The sequence below is a fragment of the Dermochelys coriacea genome, chromosome 3 (assembly GCF_009764565.3).
Source record: "Dermochelys coriacea isolate rDerCor1 chromosome 3, rDerCor1.pri.v4, whole genome shotgun sequence".
In the NCBI taxonomy this organism is placed as follows: Eukaryota; Metazoa; Chordata; order Testudines; family Dermochelyidae; genus Dermochelys; species Dermochelys coriacea.
This window is the reverse complement of record NC_050070.1, coordinates 178,680,703-178,706,907: the sequence shown is the minus strand read 5'-3', so window position 1 is coordinate 178,706,907 and position 26,205 is coordinate 178,680,703. Positions and strand designations below refer to the sequence as shown.

Below are 26,205 nucleotides of genomic sequence, written 5' to 3'. Positions count from 1 at the left end.
ATGTTGAGAAAGAAGCAGATTCGGGGCATCTGGGTAAATCCAAAATCCTCATCTTTCAGCCGCATCTGAGTGAGAAGAAACCTCTTGCAGTCTGGAATAGTCCCTGTGGCTGTGGAGTGCAAAATACTCAGAGACCTCTGTAGGCCAGCAGCCACAGGGGTAATTTGCAGCTGAAGAGAGCCCTAAGCAAATCAGCAGTTTCCACTGAGAAGCACATCTGACGCCATTAAATTTTATGGCAGGACTGACAGCAAAATGTTCTGTAGCCATTATTTTTTGTATCTTTTTTCCTCCTGCTTTTCTGTACCTAACACAAATTGGATGTTTTCACTGGTAGAAAGTGAAGAAGAAAACAGTAATTCAAATGGTGTGTTCCAGTTCAGTTGTGGTTTGGTCCCTTGAAGTGAGGAAGCAGTCACTATCTTGTCAATCATGTTGAAAAGTAGGAATTTGTTGTTACAGCAATTTAAGTTGGAGGCTTGATTGCAGCTCTTGGGCATAGGTCTTTCTGAGCAAGAGCAAGATGCTTCTTGTGGATAGCTTACATGTTAGAACATCATGCTGATAGTTCAATTGGCTGTTTTAATGATTTTCTTTAGAAAAAGAAATATTTGTCATTAACCATTTCACAGATGAAATGACCGGGATCCAATAACTTCTGAAATGTGAGCATTTGTCAGGCATTGAATGACTGGATTTAATTAAAACAAAGACAAATGCCAGTTCAAAATAACATTTCAAATACACTTTTAGTAGAAATGCAGAACTGCACAAGAATCTCAGCCTAAATAATGTTTGTTTTTACTAGCCAACACCTACGCCAGGTACTTATATAGTACGGGATTTTATTGAAGAAGCCCAGCTCAACCCAGTGAAAGCGACATATAATTTTAAAGGAGAAGGCAGAAAGAGATATTCCATCTTCCAACCAACAGCTGATCTTACGCTACCAGATGTTTATAAATACATTCCTCTGAGCTTTGTAGACTTGGCAGGACAAAAGCCAGCTACATATTCGTTTAAAAGCACACCAAGGAAAAGTCCCAACACCTTATGTTTTAAAGATAAGGTAAAAACAAAATAGTGGTCAGAGCTATCTCTAAATGAAAAAAGATAGGGGGAGCCTAAGGTCACCTCTCCCAGCTTGCACACATTAAATACAATTTGCTCTGTCTAGAACTTTAAAATGTATTATTTTATATGGTTTTGGTATCATATTTTAAAAATGTACCTTTGATCCCAGACTAGACAAGCTCCGAGTGCTATTGTCACAAGCTAGGCTTTTTCAGACCCACCCACTGGTCCTCCCAGAGTATAAACAGTCACTGAGTGAGAAGAAACCTTTGGAGTCTGGTGCAGTCTGGAATAAGAACTTCTTTCTCTGTGTCCAGCCTTCCCACCCACCCGCTCCCTCATTTTACTCGGTATAAAAAGCAGCTGATCCTGGTTGATTGATAGGCTCCAGCCACCTTGATCTTCTTAGCCTGTTCTTGTCAGACACCTTAATTCTGCAACAAATATAGGAAAGGGTTAGACTTTTTAGATGGCTCCCAGCCCCCCTCAAGATTCCAATGAGTGATATAGCTGTCACTGGGACTTCGGTCTCTCCTTTCCATGTCAACCTGCTCTGTACCTAGGGCAGAAAGGAGGCCAAGAGGGGCTTCCATCCCTAGCTAGATGTGGAGGAGATAGGATCCCCCTGTAAAAGAGCTCTGCACCCCTCAAATGGCCCTCGGAAGATCCTGGCCACCATTTGCTCATGTATTATTCATGCCACCTGCAATCTCCAGGTTTAGTAATGTCTGCAGAACTGCCATAGGGGAAGAAGGAACAGGGTTCATGTTCCTAAAATGGCTTATAATACAAACAAAACGTTACCTCGTCTAGTGGATGAGAACACTGAGTGTAGGCTCTCTTTCTTTCTCTTCCTCTAACCTTTGCAATTGCCAGGGGAAATGCCTTCATCCTCTGTCTGAACCATCTCATCAATTGGCACAACATAGTAGTTTCAGTGGAGTGGGTAGAGAGAGTAAGAGTAAGTTACATATGAACTTTGAGTCTTTCAGCTGGGGGCACCAATATAATGGGTTTGCTTGGACTAGCCACTGTGGAGGTTTTGCAGCTGTGCACACCTGTATTCACAAATGCATCTGTTCCCTCCACATCTGAACATTTAACCACATAATTTAAATCTAGTTTTTCAGCATCCTACTCTAAAAAATGTTTACGTTTAAGTGTGTATAAACATTCTTCTGCTCTTCAGAGGAGTGCTGCAAGGCTTAATCAATCAGAATGAGGTTTTAATTTCTTAGATGAAAGGTTCTATATGCCATTGGCTTCATTGGGAGCTACAGCTGAGTAGGATCAGACCCTTAAAACATAGCAATACAAAATGATGGGCCTGGTATATGAGCCAAATTCCATCCTCAGATACATGCATACCTTTCCTGTTGATTTAAATGAGAGTTGTGTCTGTGACTGCAGATGTTAGTGAAGAAATCAATAATATGAAGTCAAACCTTGATTACCTGTCACTGTCTTGTCTGTACTACCCATTCCTTCCAGGATATTGACACTGCACCAGGACAGTATGATCTTTTCCCTGTTCCAGTGCCCAAGTTTGCATCCAAGTAAGTAAATCAGTGTTCTTATTTTCTCATTTTCTTAGACTGTTTTATTTTCATGTATTTTTACCTGAATTTCAGAGCTACTATGCACCTACAACTCCCATTTATGTCTTATCCAACGCCCATTGAAATCTCCCATTAACTTCAATGAATCAGCCCCATAGTCAGTGTCCTGACTCCCATCTCTGTGATAGGGTCTTGATTCGACAAAGCATTTAAATACATGCTTAAGCCCATCCCCATGCAATAAGTATGTACTTGACTTTAAACACATGTTTCAGTTCCATAGACTTCAGGGTCTGAAGCATGTGCTTCAAGTTAAGCATGAGTTTATGTGCTTTGCCGGATTGGGGCCATAATACTCATTCCAGCGAGAGTTGTTTGTACTTAGCGCGTCTGAAAAACAGTCCTTTTCCATCTGCAGATGCCTAAACATGAATTAAGATACCTACATCATTTGAGTTTGTAAATAGGGCTCTTTATAGATAGTAGTAGTAGTAGTAGTAGTGAATTATCATTAATAAAAGTGGTTTAGCTATCTTTCTCTATATACCTAGGGAAAGATATGGTTAAGTCTCTTAGTTTCACAGTATATTTCATCAGTACAGAATGGGAGTACTTGTGGCACCTTAGAGACTAACAAATTTATTTGAGCATAAGCTTTCATGAGCTACAGCTCACTTCATCGGATGCATTTGGTGGAAAATACAGTGGGGAGATTTATATATACACACACAGAGAACATGAAACAATGGGTTTTATCATACACACTGTAAGGAGAGTGATCACTTAAGATGAGCCATCACCAGCGGGGGGTGGGGGGGAGGAGGAAAACCTTTCATGGTGACAAGCAAGGTAGGCCATTTCCAGCAGTTAACAAGAACATCTGAGAAACAGTGGAGGGTGGGGTGGGGGGGAGAAATAACATGGGGAAATAGTTTTACTTTGTGTAATGACTCATCCATTCTATTCAAGCCTAAGTTAATTGTATCCAGTTTGCAAATTAATTCCAATTCAGCAGTCTATCGTTGGAGTCTGTTTTTGAAGTTTTTTTGTTGAAGGATAGCCACCCTCAGACTTCTGTTATATTGCCTATTGAGATTTAGAAGAATGACAGATACATTTTCTTATACTGAAATAGAAGCAGGTGGAAACTGTTGGTGAAACTGTAAGTAGCAGTAAGAGTGTGTCTCAAATGACCTTAATTGCTTCTTTTTCAAAACTCAGGCAATTTATGTTTCGTTCTGCAGTTCAAAGATTCCCAACAACTTACTTCACTCCTGTAAGTACTATGTAGACAAATATTCACTGATGATGAAAAGTGTGGGGGTCTCTAATGGGGGAAAACACATCTTGTAGTTCCTTTTTATATTTAAGGGATGGTCTTTATGGCTTTATAGTATATTTAGTATTTTGAGTATGCTAAGGCTCTGATCTTGCAAACAGTTAAGCTCATGAGTAATATGAACATGAGCAGATTATTTTATTTTTTTTACTACAATGAGACTATTCATGTGAGAAAAGTGACATATGTTCTTAAGTGTTTGCAGGACCAGGGCCAAAATGACTTTTTTGAAAATTATTAAACACCTCAGCTTTGCTTTGGCAATTATTCAGTCTCAAAAGCCATGCATAGTGGATATACTATAAAACAACAGAGATTGTTGCTATTCAACATATCACTGGGAAAAAAATAAATGAAAGAGAAAATACTGTAAGGGCTTCAAAGCTTTGGACTGCTTCTTTGGCAGGTATGTTCTGGAGACGTCGGTAAGATGAGTAATTGACTCGAGAACTGAAAATATGAATATTTCTTCACAAGCTTGTGAAGAAAGGAAATGAGAGGTTGGACATGCATCATGCCAGTGTGAGAGGAGAATGATTAGTTAAAATTCCTCCCTTGCATTATACTGTAATAAAGCTTAAAATACTTCCACCATTTGCAACATTTAGGCCTGATTCTAATCTCGCCAGTTGTGTATCTCTGGGGCAGGGCAGGGGTAAACCCCTTTAAGGCCCTGCCAAAATGCTGGCTGTAGCCTGCTCTCTGGCCAGGAGTACAGACACAGGTATTCAGCAGGAAGCCTAGCTGCAAGCCCTAATGAGGGCTGGCTCAGAGGAACATGCTGAGCTAAGTGCTGACAGCTGAGCTGAAGCACGAGAGGGCTATAAAAGCCTTGGGCAAACCTCAGTGGGAAGGCTGGCCAGGGAGGAGACAGGAGGGTGGTATTGCTGTCTCCTTACCAAAGAAGGAGGCCTCAAAAGCCAGGAGATCCTGGGGAGGGTCTATAGGTCACTAGCTGTTGGGGGATCTGGGAACTGCACAAACACTGTAAATAAAGACACTGGGTGATCCAGCAAAAGAAGGCATGGAAGATTCTTTATGATACCAGCCTGTCACAGGGTCACCACAGGCTTCCTCCCTCTTGAGCCTGCACCGTGTGTCTAATCTCCAATGATTTCCATTGCATTATTCCTGATTTAAACTTAGGGAGATAGGAATCAGGCCCATGATAATTCCACTACCTCATTATTTCACTTAAAATTTACCATATGTTGTTTATTAAATTGTCAACTACTCTAACCAGACATAGAATAAAAGTACTCATGTGCAATTCTGCCATCATTTTGAATCAGCAGGGGATCACTACCCCATGAATTCTGGGCCTGAGCCAGCGAATCCTCCATACACAGAACTCCAGTAAAGAAAAAGCTGGCTTGATGCACTTCTACTGGTGATTACTCAAAACTTAGTCAGTTCTGGACCTCGCCTGCCATTGTGTATTAAACAAGCTTTATACACTCATATACTACACCCTTTTTCTCACACACAGTATTTTTTTAAAGATGTTTGGTTTAGTTTGTGTTTTCTTCCCTCCAGGAATACTCTGGGCACTTTTCTGTCACCCAATTTATGCCCTGACCTTGCAGATACTTACACAGGATTAATTTTTAAGCTTGTGAATCATCCCATTTATGTCAATGGGTCGACTCATGAGTATAAAGTTAAGCATTTTGCAGGAGTGGAACCCTGGAAATAACTGCTCTTTTGATGAACTGTCTGGATAAGATTCCTTTCAGAGCCCCCAGTACAGCTCCCAAGTGGGTGAGAGGGGACTCTTCAGTAGGACACAAGACCCTGCGTTCAGTGCCCAACCATGTCCTTTGCTATCCCAGGAGTAAGGGACTAAACTTGAGCTTTGAAGTTTCATATTTTATTACTAAATGCTTATTCAGTGGTCTTATTAATTTGGTTACAGCTGATAATTACGAGACATCCCATAGTTCCAGTGATACTATTGTCCATTCACGCTTCCTTTTGTGCAGTTTATTACAATGCCACTAAACCTGGTGTTGTAATTATGGGATGCCTATTCTCGATTCTCTGTTGTTAAGTGAACACAGAGTCATCATCTGTCCTATTTTTTACCTAAAGGTGATTCACGGAGTAGAGTGTACTGTACTATAAAAGAAAGGGAAGACAGTAGTTCTATAGTACATGGTTGGAGACAGTGGTGACAGTTCACTGCTGTGACTCATGCATGGATTACACAGGCAGTCCAAAAATGGGCCTTGCATGCAGTTAGCCACAAACATCTGGAATCTATAAAAAGAGACCCTTCAGTCTAACAGCGAGAAACTCAGATGTGCAGCTTGAGACAAGGGAAGGTAATAACTCACAGTGGGATGAGATGTCAAAACTCATTGGACACCTGCTTATGATCCCTTTCTTAACAGGTAGTTCTTGCAGAGAATGTTCACTCAAACTGAAAACAGATGCAAGTGATTTTTAAAAACTGATACAATATCACAAGAGATAATTTAGACTACATGTATTACAGGCTTGATTGTGGTCCAGCTGCTCCTCACAAGACCACATGCATGATGGGGAGGGAGCAAGGAGCCATTTCTCCACCACCTTGTATGATTCAAGTAAGGATGGCAAAAGTACAGCCTCAGTGGTCTGGGGAGTGCACTGCCATGTATTCCTCTGAGATCCCCTTGGCAGAAAAGGGAAAAGAGTAGGCAGAGCTGTGACAGATTATTCTTCCCCAAGTATAACAGAGGAGGGAAAAATACACTGTGCATAGCATTCAGTTTATGTAATTTGAAACATGGAAGGTGGTGTATGAAGGGGCGTTTGATAGGATCATAGAATCATAGAAGATTAGGGTTGGAAGAGACCTCAGGAGGTCATCTAGTCCAACCCCTCTGATGCTGAGTGTTGCCTGGTTCATTCCAAAGGCAAAACATTTGCTCTTTGGAAGTATTTTTGTGAGTTCTATGGATTCATCATCTCTGGTGTTTTTTTGCAGTATCTAACATGAGGTGAGCTTCATCAGAGGCAGAGAACTCACCCCCAACCCGTCTCATCAGTTATTAACACATGGCTCCTGGAAGCCCTGAGAGAGACATTCAGAAACTACTTTGGTAAAATATATTATCAAGGAGATCCTCTGGAAATGCAATTTATTTTAGCTGACTCGCTGATTAAGAGCCAGTATCAGCAGTGATAATGCTTCTGTACTATTTGCCTTTCCCCCTTCAGGAATTTATGCTTAAATCTGTCACTCTTGTTGTGTTTATCTCAGAAGATGCACCCTTTTCTTTGGGCTTAAATATATTATCTATAGAAGATCAGAATGTACAGATATCAGCAATTTCAGATTCCTAATGGGGACTAGAAGAGGATTTTGACTCATTAAACCATCTATTTGTGTTACTCATCAATCTGTTCTAGAAGGAACATCATTCTTTAAAAAATAAAACTCCCAGCAAATGCTGAGCAACTGTATGTGAAGTACAGCAAAGGATGTGTTTAGTGTAAATTATCAAGAGATATTCTTCCACTGTCAAATAGATGTTAACCTTTTATTTGAAAATCCTCTAGGATCTCATTAACTTCTCCATGCCAGGTGGCCCTTTGTGATAAAAGAGCCTTTCTTTGAAAACAGCATCTCCTTAAATGAGTTATTGATACAGCTGCCATACAGTATTTTGCAACAAATGAGCTTTAACATCCTTTAAAATTCTGCCTCCAGCTTCAGAATTGCAGTCAAAACCTGTGTACTTTGCTGATAGATTAGATCTGTTTGGCTGCTGCTTGGGAGATGGTTTTGTCAATCTTCCTGTTTATTTATCAGGTGGTTGTTCTGTGTCAGAAATGTTCTCATTTAACCTCAGACTAACACACAGTTGGATCAATAATATTAATCTCAATAAGGCTTTTAATCATATACCCTATGAAATCTCATAAGCAATTGCTGCCCTTCTTAATCTTACCCTAGCATAAATACAGTAGTGCACTAGCAATACTCAATGCTGTTATGTATGATGCTAGCTTTTCAATTTCATAAATATATATCAGCATCCTGTGAGAGGCTTAAAATGTAGTTATGGTCAGGAAAAGGATTTTGTAAAAACCATGTGTCAGTGTTCCATATTAACTCTTAATTATAAACCTAGCAGTATATGCAGAATGAAGTCCTGCTTTTTGGTTGGTTGATTTAACTGTTAGGAAAAAAGCCAGTACTATTAACAGTCCCACATTCATAGCTATCTGCAGTTCAGTTGCTTAGCATATAAAATAGTAATTGGTTTTTATTTGGTATTCTAGCTTTTATATATTAATGTTTGTAATGGTAATGACTCTAGTAGTTAATTGCTGGCTGGATTAAAGGCTATGACTTTCACCTTGGGTCCTCAGCTCCTCCAGATAGTCAATACTTGCCAGAAGATGACTTTTCCCATCAAACATTATTACTTAATCAATAACTCTTGAGTCACGTTTGCTCATCTTACGAAACAAGAGCCTGATCCTTCATTAAACACTGCTTACATTAAAGGCACTAACAAAACTTCCATTTACTTCAGTGGATTGGGCCTCAACATGTTTTTTCCAGCTGCCAGCACTACAGACCTAACCTGGTGTCTGAAACTAGCCTATGGTCCCTGTCCAGCAATGCAGTCAGTGGAGATCCCTAAGCAGATCCTGCAGGTCTCCATCACTCCAGCAGCCGCCAAATGAGATCCCTTGCATTTCGTAATCTCTTCCCTTCCAGTTAGTCCAAAAGCAGTTACCTAACTTATGAGGTCTTTGCCTTGAGCACTCCGTCCACTTCAGTATCATTTCGGTGCCTGTTTCCTTGGTGTTCTGGCACTTCAGTGCCTGCTCCAGCCCTTCTGCACATTAGCACTTGCCCCAGCCTCTTCAGCGCTTGTCTCAATATGCTTTGCCTTCTTAGCATATGCACATGGCTCTCTTCTCTCAGCACCTCAGATTGCTCTTTTCCCAATACAGAAGTGCCTGTGTTTAGCAGGCCACTTGGCACTTCACTGCCTGCTCCATAATTCTCAGTATTGGAAGACCTTGCTATTCTTGGTGCTAGTATTAGTGAGTAATTCCCCCCTACCCAATGGCCTTTTCTTTAAAAGGAGAAAGGAAGAGTGCTGAGTGCTTAAAAACCATTCCAGATTGGTGGCCCTGCTCATGGCTTCATCATCTTAGAGTTGACCATGACAGCATGCGAGCATACATAGAGATGTCACCAGGAGTGTGGAAGAACCACAGTGAGCCCCTCCAAATAATTAATCATTTTGAATTGCCTCATCATCCTGGAAAAGTCATCTCTCAACACAGGAAGTGACTGTGACATTAGGGGGCATTGTATATTCTAGCAGAAGATGGCATGTGTCAGCCACAGACCTTAGGGGTCAAAATGCTTGAAGAATTGAAGAATTCCTGATCATTTCACGCTAAGTAGCAAAGATCCAGGTGTGAGAATCCTGCCAGAATGATATCTTCAGAAAAGCAGAACAATAGGCAAGTATTTTTCTCTTTCACACTTTGAAATGAAAGGGCATTAATTCTCCTTTTGATGATAGCTTTGTAGCCCTAAGTCAGCATCAGCTTGGTTTATCTGCTGCTTGTGTCAATTATTATGTAAGTCAGATCTGCCAAAGTACCAGTCTAACTTGCACAGCTGACTCTTCAGAATGCTTTTCATTCAGAAGCTGTTTTGTCATCTGCCACTTCTGTCCTACTTTTACCCTTATCATTTAACCCTTTTTCCTCTTCCATATCTACTGACCATAGTTTTATACATTGACTGCCACTCATATTAGATCCAAGTTTACCTGTTTCAGACAAACCTGGTTTATTGCTGTAAATTATCAACAGGATAAATATTATATCATGAAACTGAAGTTAAGGAAAATAGTGCATCTATTTAAGAAATGAATCCCATCTAATTTCAAGCTGTCTTATCCTGTTATTTTTGTCTCTCTAGTTTGAGTCTTTGTCATTTATTTTAAAGGCCAGTTTCCCAGGTATGGTCTTTGATATATGGAGTTTCAGCCTATAATAGTATACCACGAATATTTGATTGTGCAGTAAGACATCAGATCTGGATAAGACTGCAAAGGCATATTGCAAATATTTTCTGTGTATCTCTCATGCCATTTTAGATTTAAATGGAGCTTATGTCATTCATGAAATTGGCTTTAAATCATCTACATTCTGTCACTGGGCATTTTCTCAATAGCTATTCTTTCCTCTAGTTAATTTCTTGTCAAATGTCAAAATGTGATGGCCAAGTAAAATTTCCTGTGATCTGAACAATACCCTACCTTCACAAACCTTTCCCATTGACAAACTAAATCAACTGACACATGAAAAAGCATGAAATGGTACAAATGCATTAAAAAGCATTATTTTTATGCTTGATGGAACATGACAGAAGCTAAAATAAGAACAGAAGGAAAATAAACAAGCAGACATTAAGCTACCTAATGGATATAAATAGATTTGGTTGGATTTACAAATTTTAGAGACCATACTTTTTGTTTGAAGTGTGGCATATCAGAACCACTTATGCCAGATAGTCATTTAAAATTGACTGGTATAAGTTATTTTAATGGTATGAAGCATTGCAATATCCATTTCAGTTGTTCATAAAAGGCTTGTTTTCATTTCAAGATAGGGCTGATATCTTGAAATTCCTCCAGGGGCAGGCAAAGTTGTCATAATTGATCAATAGGTTTCAGAGTAGTAGCCGTGTTAGTCTGTATCAATGTTACTCAGATTTGATATGTCTGGAACAGAATCTAAGAAGTTAGAATGGTTTGTACAAAATATAGGCTAGAACTTATGTCTCAGTGAGAATGAAATGAATATTGGAAAATATTTTAAAGAAAATATAAAATAACAAAATGACATATCTACAATGAGCTACTTTAATGCCAGTGTTTTTTCTCTCCCTAAAGTTGCTGTCTATTTTCCTAAGCCTTTAATTAAAAAGTTATATTTGGAAGCTAATTTTAAGAGTCTGATCTTGTTTCCTTTGCTTGACTGGAGTGGAAATTTTGGCTGTGCAAAAGTTGTAGGTTTGGGCTTAAAGTGGGGCAAAGTTGGGGGGAGGGGAAGAGAGAAAATGGCTCAGGGGGAAGTTCACTCCAGTGCTGATGTCCTGCAAAAAAGCCATCTGCATCATTTAAATTCCCAGTTTATATAAAATCCCATTAATAGTATGGGCCTGATGGTCCTCTTACACCACTGTAAATCAGAAGTAATTTCTGTGAAGTTACATCAGTGTAAAACTGATGTGAGGTCAGCATCAGGCCCTTAATGGGAATTTACAAGGTGCACAGGACCAGAATTGGTAAACACCCTACAATACTTCAGCTCCACATATGGATCTAGATTTAGTGCACGGGAGGTGGTTTGTTACATTGCATTATTTTCATGATTGAGGAGGGAGAGGCAAGATAGCTTTGTCTATTTCACTTTTGAACTAAGCCCATTCTTATAAATTAATATTTCATTCGTGCATTGCAATTGGTTGGAAAGCTATAAAACAAATGAGCTGAAAAATTCTAGACCCTTATATTATGAGCCAGATGCTAATCTGGTGTGAATCAATGTAGTTCCATTGACTTTAGTGGAAATATGCCAATCTACAGCAGCTGAGGATCTGGCTCAATTGTTTATTTATGAAATAAAAAAAGAGTAACATGAGAAATAAGCACATGCAAAGAATAATTAAAAGATCAGACAGAGTTCAGCAATTGTAAGAAACATAACCTTCCAGCATAAAACATCAAGCACCATATATTATAGATGGGCTTGTAGCATTATAGACCCCGTTTTCACTTGCTCAAAACTTTGCCAAAATTTAACCTGGGTGCTTGGTGCCTGCTTGCGATGAATTTTTTGGAAAAAAGTCAGGCATTTCCAATAATGAGGCTAGGGAAAAATTCATTGTTTTAATGTGTTAAAATTGCTGGTGTCCTTTTTTCTGAGAAATTTTAGCAATACCATGCTTGGGAGTGGGAACGTAAAATTTGGCAGGCAGTGGCCTTTGCATCAGGAACATGCCTTTTGCCATGCCTGTGAAAATCCCCGCACATTTGGCCAAGTTATAGGCTTTTGAAAAAATTTTGTTTGTGTAACGCTGACAGACCCCTGTTATCGGTGGGTAGGATTGAACCGCGGACCTTGGGAGCTTAGTGCATGAGCTAAAAGCCAACTGGCTGTTAGAAGACTCATTTTATCTCTCTGTAAGTGGTCTCAGTGCCACTAGATGCGACAGAATTCCACATCCAGAATGTGTGTGGGTTACATACTTTCCCTAGGTGAGGAAGCACGTCCTGAGTTTCAGAGTCTTCCCAGTTGAAATCCTGGACGAGCCCAAACTTGTAACACTGACAGGTGCCGGTCGTCGGTGGACTGGATCGAACGTGGGACCTCTGGCACTTAAAGCATGAGTCTCTACCGCATGAGCTAAAAGCCAACTGGCTGTTAGCTAAGACTGTAGAGCAGACTCACTTTATCTCACTCTCTAAGTGGTCTCGTACCACTAGATGGGACAGAACATCACACCCAGAAGGCAGGTGGGTTACATTGCCCATGCTCAGTCGAGACTTACTACAGCTTTGCAACTAAATCTCTGAAGACTTTGTCTACACTGGGTATGGGCCAGCTGAGAGTTGAGCAGATTTTCCCTGAAAATTGTAGCTCTGAGCTGCTGTAGTTTTGGCACCAGAACAAGAACTCTATGTCCCCTCTGCTGGGCCCAGGCATTGTGGAGAAGAAGCTGCCTGATTCCAATGCAAAGGGGACAAGAGCTAGACCAGAGGGGTGGGAGAATGGTGGTAGTAATTTGGACAAAGAGCAAGTGGGGGACTGGAGGCCGGTATGGGGGAGAAGAAAAACTGAGATTGGAAGTTGGGATGGGCGAGATACTGGGCCTAGGAGCTAGAGAGGGAAATGGGGACTGGCAGCTAGTGGGTGGAGGGAGACTGAATTAGATGAGGAGCTAGGTGGGGAGACTGGGATTTGGTGGGCAAGGAGACTTGGAACCAATAGGATGTGGGAGGAGGAACTGAGGCAGAGGGGAGACTGATCTGATGAAGATGCAGGAGGAAAACTGGCATTGGCTGAAGAAGGAGACTGGAAACCACTGGGATGGGAAGAATCAGGTGGAAGGCCAGGGAGACATATCTGATGAGGATGAAGGAGGAAAACTGTGACTGGCTGGGCCAAGAGACTGGGACAGGGAGTCAGGCATGGGGGAAATTTGGACAAAGAACCAGGGATGAGGGAGACTGAGACTGGATAAAGGGATTGGGACTGAGAACAAGGCGGCAATGTGGGGTGGGGTGTGGGTGGGTGGGAGACAGATTGGATGAGGAACCAAAAGGGCTGAGGGGGGGAATTGGGACTGGCTGGGCCACTCTGTCTCTCTGTTCCCAATCTGTAAAATCTAGTTAATAACATCCCCTCATCCAGGGCTGTCCCTAGGGGGTGCGGGGCCCGGAATATAGGCTCCAAATTTATAATCTGCCAGGGGGTACTTCGCCCAGGCCCACCCCACTCCGCCCTTCTCCCCCAAGGCCCTGCCCCCTCCCTGCCTCTTCCCCACCCAGTTCTGCCTCTTCCCCCGAGTGCACTGCATTGCCCCCAGCACCTCCTGATGCCACGAAACTTCTGGTCCATGGCAGGTCGTAGGCGCTGATCAGCGCGGCAGGAGGTGTTACTGGGAGGGGAAGATTCTGGTGGGGGGCTGCCAGTGGCTGCTGCTCACCTCCTCACCTAAGTTCCCTGTAAGCTGCGCAGCCACGCAGCAGCCTATTTAGCGCCATGCAGGCACTCAGGGAACCTGCCTGGGGACCAGCCGGGGGAGGGGTGCCCTCCCCCGGCCCTCACCTAGCCTTGTCTCCAACCTGCCAGGGCTCTGGCACCCCTCCCCCACCCCAACTCTGCTGCGGCCATGGCGCCTGGACCTGCTGGGCTGGTGCAGCTGGAGTGGCCCAGCCCCAGGCGCGGCCAGGGCAGCCCTCCCCAGCCCAAACCCAGCCCCGGCTTGGACCTGCTGGGGCTGGGGGTGGGGCACCTATCCTGCAGCCCCAGCCCCAGAGCTGCCGCGGCAGAGAGCGGTGCCCCTCCCCCGCCCAGGTGCTGCTGTGGGAAGAGAGAGCCAGGGGGAGTTCTCTCTCCCTGCCGTAGCTCTGGAGCACCCTCCTGCACCCCAAAGCCTTCATTCCTGGCCACACACCCCAGAGCCCACATCCCCAGCTGGAGCCCTCAAACCCCTGCACCCCAACTCTCTGCCCCACCCCAGAGCCCTTACACCTCTGAGCCCCCTCCCACACTCTGAACCCCTCAGCCCCCAGCCCCGTGAATTTTATTATGTGCATCCATATGAAGGTGATGTCACACATCACCTCCATATTGGTGCACATAACAAAATTCATTCCACACATGGGTGGGAAAAATTAGAGGGAACACTGCTCCTCACCACCCCCCAAACGCCCACCCACCGTTCTCCTCCTCACCCTCCACCCACCTGCCACTCATCTCCCCATTCGCCTCCTCACCCGGCTCACCTGCCCGCCTCCTGCCTCACCTGCCCGCCCACCTCCTCACTATTTTATTGAAGCGTGGGACACCCCCCCATGTGCGGGGCCCAGGGTGGTCACCCTGATTCACTGTACCCAAGGGATGGCTCTACCCTCATCTCAGAAGAGTACTGCAAAAATAAATTCATTAATGGTTGTGAAGCACTCAGATACGATAGTGATGAGTGCCATAGAAAAGCCCATGAGGAAATTAATCATTCTCTCTTCAGAGCAGGATTTGAATAGCATGCAGCAGATAAGGCCAGGGACCACCCATTGAATGAGAAGAAAAGGAAATACTGAATAGCTGCTCATTCAGTGAGCACCATCCATCCTGTGCACAAAATGATGCAGAGGTCCTGTGGAAGAAAATAGTATGTGATCACATAATTACACCATATCATAGTGCACGCTGCGCTAGTGGGCCAAGTTAAGCTTGCATAGGCAATGTTAATTCTGGCATTTCCTAACTTTTGAGTACTTGACTTTGCCATCTTAATAATGTTCTTTTATTATAGTTTTGTCTGTGTGTGTAACTAAATGTAAGTAATCAAAGGCCTGGTCTACGCTGGAGGGGGAGGATCGATCTAAGATGCATCGACTTCAGCTACACTATTCTCGTAGCTGAAGTTGTGTATCTTAGATCGACTTAGAATCACTTACTTCATGTCCTCGCAGTGCGGGATCGACAGCAGCCGCTCCCCCATTGACTCCGTTTCCGCCTCTCGCCGTGATGGAGTTCCAGAGTCGACGGCAGAGTGATCAGGGATCGATTTATCGTGTCTACACTAGACACGATAAATCGATCCCTGATAGATCGATCACTATCCGCCGATCTGGTGGGTAGTGTAAACGTGGCCAAAGATAGTGAAAGGGACATTAAGTCAGATCCTGGTATAACTCCACTGACTTCATTGGAGCTGCATGAGTTTTTACCAGCTGAGGACTGGCTACGTTGTCTGGTAACAAAGACCCCAACATTAGTCTCTTTTTTTTTTTTTTTTTTTTTTTTATTTTAACAATTTTACAAAACATTTCTATCCATACTATGTTTACATGAACATGTAGGGCCTGATTCACCACTATGCTCTAACTGTATGGTGGTATAACTATTGATTTTCCGTGGTGTTTTACCAGAATAAAATTAGAGAACTCAGTGGTGGATAAGGCCCTCTTTTTTTTTTTTTTTTTTTTTTTTAAATTTATCAAAATAGTATTTGTTTGGATATAAACATTTTCTTTGATGTTTGCCATAGTTCTGCTGTCCAGCCGTATGTCTGTCAATGAGATTTAGGAGCCTGACCTGCTTAGGTGCTTTTATAAATCCCGTTAGTGGCCCATCTACTCTTGTAAATCTGGCTGTTCAGAAAAGGTTATCTTGTGGCTCTACTTGAACATACCATTGAAATAGTATCAAAATTCAGGTGATGGAGCAGTGAGCAATTAATTAGTTCTTGTTGAGAACTGGGATGATTTAGTTGGGGTTGGTCCTGCTTTGAGCAGGGGATTGGACTAGATGACCTCCTGAGGTCTCTTTCAATCCTAATCTTCTATGATTCTATGAACTTTAACCTCACATGATGATCCCATTAGTTTCATACAGTAGTTTTGAAGAGTTTAACAAGAACTGGAACATAAATTACACAACAACTTTGTGTCACTTTCATCATGCCTAGCTATTACAAGCAGTCTGAATGCAGCCTACACAATGATGAAATATTTTAGAATTGCTTGATGGTGATGCACTGGGAGTTAAAGTAGTACTCGGCTTCTTGTTTTCATTACACCATTCATTTAATGTTTAGTAAAACATTTGCTGTGACTTAGACATTACATTTACTTTAACTGATTCAGATGATAATCTATAGCAATTCTATGTGATAGCAATTCTATTCCAATGCATTTACTTTTCTATATGAAGAAATGGTCCATGACTCAGTACTATATACTAACGGCCAGATTTTTAAAGATGCCTAGTGAGATTTCAACGGCATCTAAATGCCTTTAAGAATCTGGCCCTAAGGGCCTGATTCTGCAGCCTTTATTCATATGAGTAGTTCCTTTCTCATGCATTGGCTTATGTGTACTTACTTGTATGTGTAAAAGCTGGGTGATTCTCCAATATACAAATGTTGATGGCTTGTAATATAAGAGCATGGTTTGAAGAGCTCATTAAAATTAGGGAGTCATCAGAATTGAGAAACCATCTTCTCCTTTCACTTCTAATAATAGTAGTTTGGCATTTAGATTAGAAAATATTTTTTCTTTGGTTCATTCACATTCTAGTAGTTGCACTGGGGAGGTTTTGAATCTACAGGTACATTCCAGGCATATTGGAAAGCCAAAGTACTAAAACTGAATACATTAAGCCAAAAACCCTTTTAATCAACATCTGTGCTTGGTCTTCAGTGTGTGATTGGTGCCATATTACTTAGTTTCAAAGAGCTATTAAACATTAAGAGAATTCATATCAGATTAAAATATTTTGAGCAAACTATTCAAGCTATGCATTTTAAGGGTTTATCTAGCCCCAAACTATGTTTGCTGTTGATGGCCAACAGAAGGTCCATGAGTCACTCAAGGCACATAACCACTGTGGCTACTGCTGTCCTCTAATTTAAGTGAGAAATAATTGCATTTTTTTTACAGTAGCATAGCTGTGAGAAATTTGACACTGGGTGAATCCTGACTTCACTGAAGTCAATGGCAGAACTCCCATTGTTTTTAATGGAATCAAAATTTCACTCACAGTCTAACTCTGCTCAGCTGGGCACAGTGGAATTACGTGAGCTTGTGACAATCATGGGACACAGTGTATCCCCAATGCTCTATGATGAGGGAAGTGTGTTGGGGGGGGGTCCTTTTCAGGCTGGCTGACGACAGTGACTCAAATGTGGGTAAGGTATGTTTAATTTTCTTGATGATTCTCAGGTGTTTGCATTGCTCTATGTTGTCTTATGCACTCTTTTTATATACTTAAGGCTGAATTCTGCTCTCAAGTAAAGTAAATAGGTCTATTTATGCTGTGGTTCCTATGCTGTGGAGATGCCTTCTGCAAGCACCTGAGCTTCCTCAGCTCTGATAGAGCTTACCCCTGCGTTCCACTCACTTCAATGGATTTACACTAGGGATGGACTTGACCCAATATTGGACTCTCTATAGCCTAAACACATGCATTTTTAAGTGCCTGGAAACAAAAATCTCATCTGTTATCATAATGTAAGCTACCAAAACCACAAGAGAACAAGAAGTTGTTACAACCCTGGATGGCCCATCTGGTGGGCACTCACCAGGCTGCTGTATGGACTTAGGCTTGTGTCCCATGTGCTCTTTGCTTGCTCAGGCTGGGCAGAGCTTAGGCAGTGTCTCTCTGGTGCTGGACCTCTAATCACATGCTCCAGGTGCAGACCCCATGTCTGATACCCCTCTTGCTCGTGCGACCCAACAGTCTAAATGCTAGGGCCCAGAAACTAGTTCCAGCTCTCCCAAAGCAGCTGTTGAGTCCTATCAAAGCTGCAGACCCGCTGGTTTACTGCTTCCCCCTACAAGGGCTATGTGACAGTGAAGTCACGTAACCGACTATGAAAAAAAATAATTTACACACATGATCTTATACATATCTTTTTTTACTGCCTATCTTCAGAAAAAGCAAGATCTGCATGCAGATTCCTGCCTCAGTTTCCTCACCACCCTAAGAGCCACAGGACATCCTGGATTATTCTGCCTCTGGTCATAGAATCATAAAAAATTAGGGTTGGAAGAGACCTCAGGAGGTCATCTAGTCCAATCCCCTGCTCAAAGCAGGACCAACACCAAGTAAATCCATCCAAGCCAGGGCTTTGTCAAGCTGGGCCTTAAAAACCTCTAAGGATGGTTTAAAAAACCTCCACCATCTTCCTAGGTAACCCATTCTAGTGCTTCACCACCCTCCTAGTGAAATAGTATTTCCTAATATCCAAACAAGACCTCCCCCACTACAACTTGAGACCATTGCTCCTTGTTCTGTCATCTGCCACCACTGAGAACAGCCTAGCTCCATCTTCTTTGGAACCTGCCTTCAGGTAGTTGAAGGCTGCTATCAAATCCCCCATCACTCTTCTCTTCTGCAGACTAAATAACCCCAGTTCCCTCAGCCTCTCCTTATAAGTCATGTGCCCCAGCCCTCTAATCATTTTCGTTGCCCTCCACTGGACTCTCTCCAATCTGTCCACATCCCTTCTTTAGTGGGGGGACCAAAACTGCATTCAATACTCCAGGTATGGCTTCACCAGTGTTGAATAGAGGGGAATAATCACTTCCCTCAATCTGCTGGCAATGCTCCTACTAATACAGCCCAATTTGCCGTTGGCCTTCTTGGCAACAAGGGCATGCTGCTGACTTGTATCCAGCTTCTCATCCAATGTAATCCCTAGGTCCCTTTTCTGCAGAACTGCTGCTTAGCCAGTTGGTTCCCAGCCTGTAGCAGTGCATGGGATTCTTCCTTCCTAAGTGCAGGACTCTGCACTTGTCCTTGTTGAACCTCATCCAATTTCTTTTGGCCCATCCTCCAATCTGTCTAGATCGCTTTGGACCCTATCCCTATGCTCCAGCATATTTACCTCTTCCCCCCGCCCCCAAGCTTACTGTCATCTGCGTACTTGCTGAGGGTGCAATTCATCCCATCATCCAGTCTAATAAAGATGTTGAACAAAACCGGCCGTAGGACCGACCCCTGGGGCACTCTGCTTGTTACCGGCTGCCAGCTAGACATTGAGCCATTGATTACCATGAATTTTCAAAGATAATGGCTGTGCAATCCCATCAGCCAACTCCTTCAGCACCCTTGGATGCATTAGATCTGGACCCATGGACTTGTGCATGTCCAGCTTTTCTAAATAGTTCTTAACCTGTTCTTTCACCACTGAGGGCTGCTCACCTCCTCCCCATAATGGTCTGCCCAGTGCAGCAGTCTGGGAGCTGAACTTGTCTGTGAAGACCAATGCAAAAAAATCGAGTACTTTTGCTTTTTCCTCATCATCATCTGTCACTAGACTGCCTCCCCCATTCAGTAAGGATCCCACACTTTCCCTGACCACCTTCTTGTTGCTAACCTACCGTTAGAAACCCTTCTTGTTACCCTTCACATCCTTTGCTAGCTTCAACTCCAGTTGTGCTTTGGTCTTCCTGATTACACCCCTGCATGCTCTAGCAGTATTTTTATACTCCTCCTTAGTCATCTGTCCAAATTTCAAGATCTTTTAAGCTTCCTTTTTGTGTATAAGCTTACCAAAGATTTCACTGTCCATCTAGCCCAGTATCCAGTCTTCTGACAGTGGCCAATGCCAGGTGCCCCAGAGGGAATTAACAGAACAGGTAATCATCAAGTGATCCATCACCTGTTGTCCATTCCCAGCTTCTGGCAAAGAGAGGCTAGGGACACAATCCCTGCTCATCTGACTAATAGCCATTGATGGACCTATCCTCCATTAAATTATCTAGTTCTTTTTTGAACCCTGTTATGATCTTGGCCTTCACAACATCCTCTGGCAAGGATTTCCACAGGTTGACTGTGCGTTGTATGAAAAAATACTTCCTTTTGTTTGTTTTAAAGCTGCTGCCTATTAATTTCATTTGGTGACCCCTAGCTCTTGTGTTATGAGAAGGAGTAAATAACATTTCCTTATTTACTTTTGCCACACCCTTCATGATTTTATACACCTCTATCATATCACCCCAAATTCTCTTTTCCAATCTGAAAAGTCCTAGTCTTCTTAATCTCTCCTCATATGGCATCCATTCCATACCCCTAATAATTTTTGTTGCCCTTTTCTGAAGCTTTTCCAATATTTTTTTGAGATGGAGCGACCACATCTTCATGCAGTATTCAAGGTGTATACCATGGATTTGTATAGCGGCAACACGATATTTTCTGTTTTATTACTTATCCCTTTCTGGATGAGTCCTAACATTCTGTTTGCATTTTGAACTGCCGCTGCACAGTAAGTGGATGATTTCAGAGAACTATCCACAATGACTCCATAATCTTTCTTGAGGGGTAACAGCTAATTTAGACTTCATCATTTTATATGTAGAGTTGGGATTATGTTTTCCACTGTGCATTACTTTGCATTTATCAACATTATCATCTGTCATTTTATTGCCCAGTTACCCAGTTGTTGCTCCCCCTTTTCTTTGCTGGAGCGAGTCCTTTTTATAAAATTGCAGTCCTCTTTGTCAGGCGACCACTTTGAGCTGCTTCAGGTCCCACATCAGCTGATCTGTTGCTTGGTCGCAAGCCCACCTGGAAGCACAGTTTACCCTATGTAATGGACAGCTCACTGTCTTAGATTTTCCATTTGAATGGAAGACCATACAATTCAATGATTCTTGATCCCTTTCCACTGTTAGCTCTCTGCTGGGCACAGGACTTTCTCCTGGCACCTCCTCAAGATGGCGGTTAACAGACAAGAGTGAAGATGGACTGCTGTTTGAAGTCAAAATGTCATTCACAAAACAAAATATAGTTTGTAGGGCCCAAAGCCCCAAAGGGACTTGGGCATTGCAATGCTCAATGTCACAGCACCTAACTTTTAGTAACCTAGAAAAATCATAGGAACAACACTGATCCACAAAGCTGAGTTAGGCTCTGGCTTCTATAAAATGAATGGGGAGAGAGAGGCACCTTAGAATGTGATCCACAAAAGCCAGCACACTAGGTGGGGAGCTGCCTAAGATAGGAGATGTTGACAAAAAGGGAGCTGCTAAGCTCCACCATTCTCAGGGAGACAGTCACCTACTCTGCTTAGCAGTCCATGAATGGCAACATATCAACTGGAGTCAGGCAGCTTAGACACCTAAGGTGTTCCTTGGAGGTATGAGTTAGGCATGTGCCTGGTCCACACAAAATAGCCAAAGGTGGAGGTGCCCACCTTATAACTTTTAGTCTAGTGGTTAGAACATTCACCTGGGATGTAGGAGAGCCAGGTTCAATTCCCCCTCTTCCCAAAGGGGCAGAAAGGATTTGAACAAGGGCTTCCCACCACCTCTCAGGAGGGTGTTCTAACTACTGAGCTATGGGATGCTCTCAGGCTCTCCTCTTGAAGCTGTTTCATTGTGGAGAAACAATGAAAGTGGCTGGAGCAGGGGGGTCTCCCACCTCCTAGGTGGCTGCCCTAACTACTGGATTACAGAATTCTTTTAGGGTAGATTGTGCCTATCCCAGGCATAAAGAACTTGGAAGGTATGAGGACCCACAGGCAGTTACAGTCCTCTTGCTCATGCCCCCCGGACTGCTTGACCTCTCCATGTGATGAAGGGATATGACGCAGCACTCGCTACCATGCCCACTCTCCTTTAGAGAGGTTTATTCGTCCAAACATAAGCACATAACTAGTAGACAGTTCCTCAGCTCATCCTGTGTCCTAGAGGCTCACAGCCTCCCCTTCCAGGGGCCAGCCAGCTGCCTTCTCAGGGCCAGTTCTCATTCAGGCAGCCCTACCCCCCTTCTAGAACACCAGCCGCAGGGTCACCTCCTTGAGCACCTAGCTCTTGTTCCAGGGATCCACCACCAGCCTGCTCCAATCATTCCTCCTCTGCCTGCCCTCTGACAGGCCTCGATAGTTCTAGGTGTAGCCCTGCCCTCTTTAATTGGTTAATTAAAGAGCTCATTTATTATTTGAGCTCAGCTGCTCTGATATAGGAACTGTGGCTGGAGGATGAAAGGCTACGGCAGAAATGGTACATGTGCACTTAGTGTGGGTTCTATGTAGTATAACACTGTTCATTATTATAATCAGATAAAATATGTAAACAGAATATTTCACCTTCATTTGACACTGGAAGAAAAGCTATGAACTGTTCCAGCTGGAGGGAATGCACCTTTAAGAAATCCACTTTTGGTTGTGTTGTAGAAAGAAGGGCCAGGGCCAGGTGAATATGAAATGAAGGGAAAACCACTTCATCCTGTATCTTCGTGTTTCCAGTCCAAAGTGCCTAGGTTACAGCCAGTCCGTTCAGTAAGTAGTCTGAAATATGAACTGATCTCTAGGGTATGTCAACTGCTTGAAATTAATCATGCAAAATCAGTGTTTAAAGCTACAGTTACAAAGTATCACTCTGAGACAGATTAGAAAGGTAGGACTTTAGACTAAAGAAAGAACACACTTCAAAGAAATGTGAACTACAAAAAAACTTTGGAAACTAGTGTGAGCTATGGAATATTTCCCCTTTTCAGCCATTGGGGTAAATCTAGCCTATGTTGGTAGCCACCCAAAGTCATCCTAGTTCTCTGCCAGCTATTGGGTGGCCTATATGGAATAGGTTTGTTGTTTGAGTTTGGTTTATAAACTTTTCTTGCGGGGTGAGGAGGGAGACAGAGAGAACCTTTGGAGAAAGAAAGAAACTAAATTACATTGTTATGTGAGAATACAAGAGGCTGAGGAAAGTCAGTGTGGCCTGATGAAGAGGTGCAAAGTGATTGCACACTTGAGGAGTCATAGGCCACCCATTGTGGCCTTCTAAAACATTAAGAAAGTGAAAGGTAATTATGGGGTTTCTGAGTAGGAATAAGCTTTGGGAATAGAGCTTGTTCCCTCTCACAATCTCATTTTCTTTGGTAGAGCCATGTCACATGTTAAATAGCATTGGTTTATGTTTTCAATAAAGCATATGCAGTATTCTATAAAACACTTAACTATGACCAGGCAGCTGCTGTGATATGACTGCTCCTTATTACACTGATCAGAATCATCTCATTGTTGCTTTGTTCTCCTCTGCCAGACTGCCATATCCACCTCTTGTTTTTCATCTTGAACTTTGGCCCTGATTCTGCACGTGCTTATGCAAATATGCAACTTTAAGCACAAGAGCAGATGCATTGAAATCAGTTGGGTTACACGCATGCATAAATATTTAAACTATAGGGGTGTCTTTGTAAGCTCTTTCTAGACCATCTCTTTATTATTGGAGGCAGCAGGTCCTAGAAGATGGATTACTGAACTGGGACTTGGGCGATCTTGTTTCTATTCCCAGCTTTGACGCTGGCCTGCTGGGTAACTATGGGCAAGTCATGTCATTGCCCTGCGACTTGGTTTCCACATCTGTAAAATGGGGATCATGATACCTACCCCATTTGCAAAGTGTTTTGACAAATACAGCTGAAGAGTGCTATGTGAGAGCTAGGTATTATCCGTGTTTGCTCAATGAGGCCTGATCCCTATTTGTGGCCTTAGGCACTAGTGCAATATAAATATTACAAGTAGTAATAATGACACATATTTTCCTTTTGCAATGCTACTAATGGGGTATATTGTTCTTTATTCCACACACATCTCCCTCATTTACTTACTTGTTTCTTTCATTTTTATAGAAAATACCAGGTCCAGGAGCTTATGAGCCCACAAGGCAGTTTCCAAAGCAACCACGAACTATTGCAAGCCTGGGTCACGAGCACAGCATCTTCTTTAGCAACACATTTGGGTTTTAGAATAAACTGTCAAAGTACCTGCTTTTAAAAGAAAACCACATCCTCTCCCTCCGCCCTTAGAAACCCGGTCTTCACCCCTATGTATTTGCCCATGATGGCTCTTTCCATTAGAAACTTGGTATTTGCCAACAGTTAACACACTGGGAACTGAGATAGAGCAGGAAATAAATGTGCTAAGTATAGACAAAGCGGGGGAGCCACTGGCAAATGTTGCCTCTTCAGTGGCAACCACAGTATGTGCTGTGATATTTCATGTTTGTAAGGTGTTATATGCATATTTAAGTATTCCGCATGGAGCATTGGAGTGCAAAGAGAGCAGGAGGTAACTGGACCAGAGGTAGATGGAAGATTTGAGAAGGAAGTTGTAAGTAATGGAGAGAATGAAAGGAGAGACAGAGGAGTTAGAGGAGAAAGAGATCGTGGGGAAGGAGAGGAAAAAAGTATTTAATAATGAGGGGAAAGTTTCAGGAGAATCAAAGAAAACCAGCAATAAAAACAAATATCTCAAAAGGAAATAAGTAACAGAAAAATAAGGTGCTAAATAGAAAGGGAGAATCAGAAAAGATTAAAAAATATATCTTGGATAAATGAAAGAAGGAAAAAATGGAAACACACTTTCTGGCCCCACTTCAGCAAGGTACTTAATTATGTGAATTATTTAGGGCATTGACTTCAGTGGAACCAACACAGGCTCAAAGTTGCACATGTGCTTTAAATACCTTTCCGAACCAGGGGTTCTTTCAGGAATAGCAGTGACTGCTATAGCTAAGGCTGCTTAAATGTTTTTATTCTGATGCCCATTTCCAGTTTCTTATATCTTTCAGCTTTGAGTTGAAATTTTTCAGGTTTAGTCTCTTTCCAAAGGTGACTTTTTGCGTGTTTGTATTGTAAAGTTTGAGCAAAACTGGTTCAACCATTTTTAAGCAGGAGAAGAGTAAAAAGTACTTTTCATAAATACTTTTAAAATCATTGAGAGTTTTGCCATATTAGTGCTCAGTCCTGCGAGGTGCTGAGACCTTTCAACTCTCACTGGCTTCAATGAATGAGCACCTCACAGGATAGAGTTTTATAGAACCATAATTTATCACTGTTTGTTTTTTACCACTTTATTGCCAGTATCTAGAAATGTTACTTAATCTCAGCTATGCATGATTTCCATTACTGGTGTTAGGTTTCATTACCTTGAAAGCTAGAATAAAAGTCCAGCAAATAATGACTTGTCCAAGACATCAGCACTTTTGTTTTTACTGCTAATATCCGGGGGCGGGGGGTAGTGTAAAAAAAGGTTAACATAAGGTATAAAATATTGGCTCTCTAGCAAAGCACTAACATTTTTAGTAGAGGGATAGAATTCTGACTGCAGTGAGATTAGGAGATTAGGTAATAATAAAGGGGGAGCCCTGGGTTGAGAGAGCCATTTAAAAATACTTAAACAGTGTAAGTAGGGTTTGCCCCACTTCACTGAGTTTCTGAGGCATGTGTGTCAGTTACTGGGAGATAATGCCTACTGAGACACAGAGATTTGAAACTTGAAGCTGAGATCTGGGGAAGTAATATTTGTTTGATTGGTCAGCCTGGCAGAGAGGAGAGGAGAAAAGTCTCTGCTGATCTGAGATCATATTAACAGGGAAGTCTGTATCACTTTTTTGTAATGACAACATTCTTTAATTACTGGAGGAATTTTGTTCTTATGGACCATGGTTCTGTCTTCCTCATGCAAAAGCAAAAAAAACCGTACAAAGCTTTCCACTGCAGCAGATGTTCTTGATTAGCCCCTCAAGGTAATAGTTTACTTCTTTGATTTGTATGTTTAATGCATGCAATGAATGTAGTGTTCTGTGCACACTGCTACATCTCTGTATTTGTTGGATTACTCTGGTAAACTCACACATGTATATACATTACTTTACATGTATGTGATACTGCAGGACTGGAAATATAAAGTGAAAATGACATGAACAAACTCTTAACATTTTTCACCTTTTAATAATAGCTTTCTTGTCTCTAATAAGGCTTAAAAGCCTTCTTTGGTGGTAACATTCCCCCTGCATAAGACCCCTGCCCAACACTGAATTGTGGGGCTTCAGGCCATTAAAGGGCCTACTTCAAGCCAACTGCACTGGGTAAAATATATTGCACTGGCAAAGAGACAGAGCAACCAGGCTTTATATGGTGAAATGCAGGTGGGGATTAGGGAGATTAAATCAACACACAAAC

The 26,205-nt window shown here is 42.4% G+C and overlaps 1 protein-coding gene across 1 annotated transcript; it reads left to right on the top strand.

Moving 5' to 3' along the window:
- On the top strand, positions 1–26,205 carry STPG4 (sperm-tail PG-rich repeat containing 4). Its single transcript, XM_043511493.1, has 6 exons — positions 1–33; positions 809–1,069; positions 2,566–2,630; positions 3,855–3,909; positions 22,415–22,519; positions 23,872–26,205. The coding sequence occupies exons 1-6, from the start codon at positions 1–3 to the stop codon at positions 23,986–23,988; spliced, it is 636 nt and encodes a 211-aa protein (XP_043367428.1). The 3' UTR covers positions 23,989–26,205.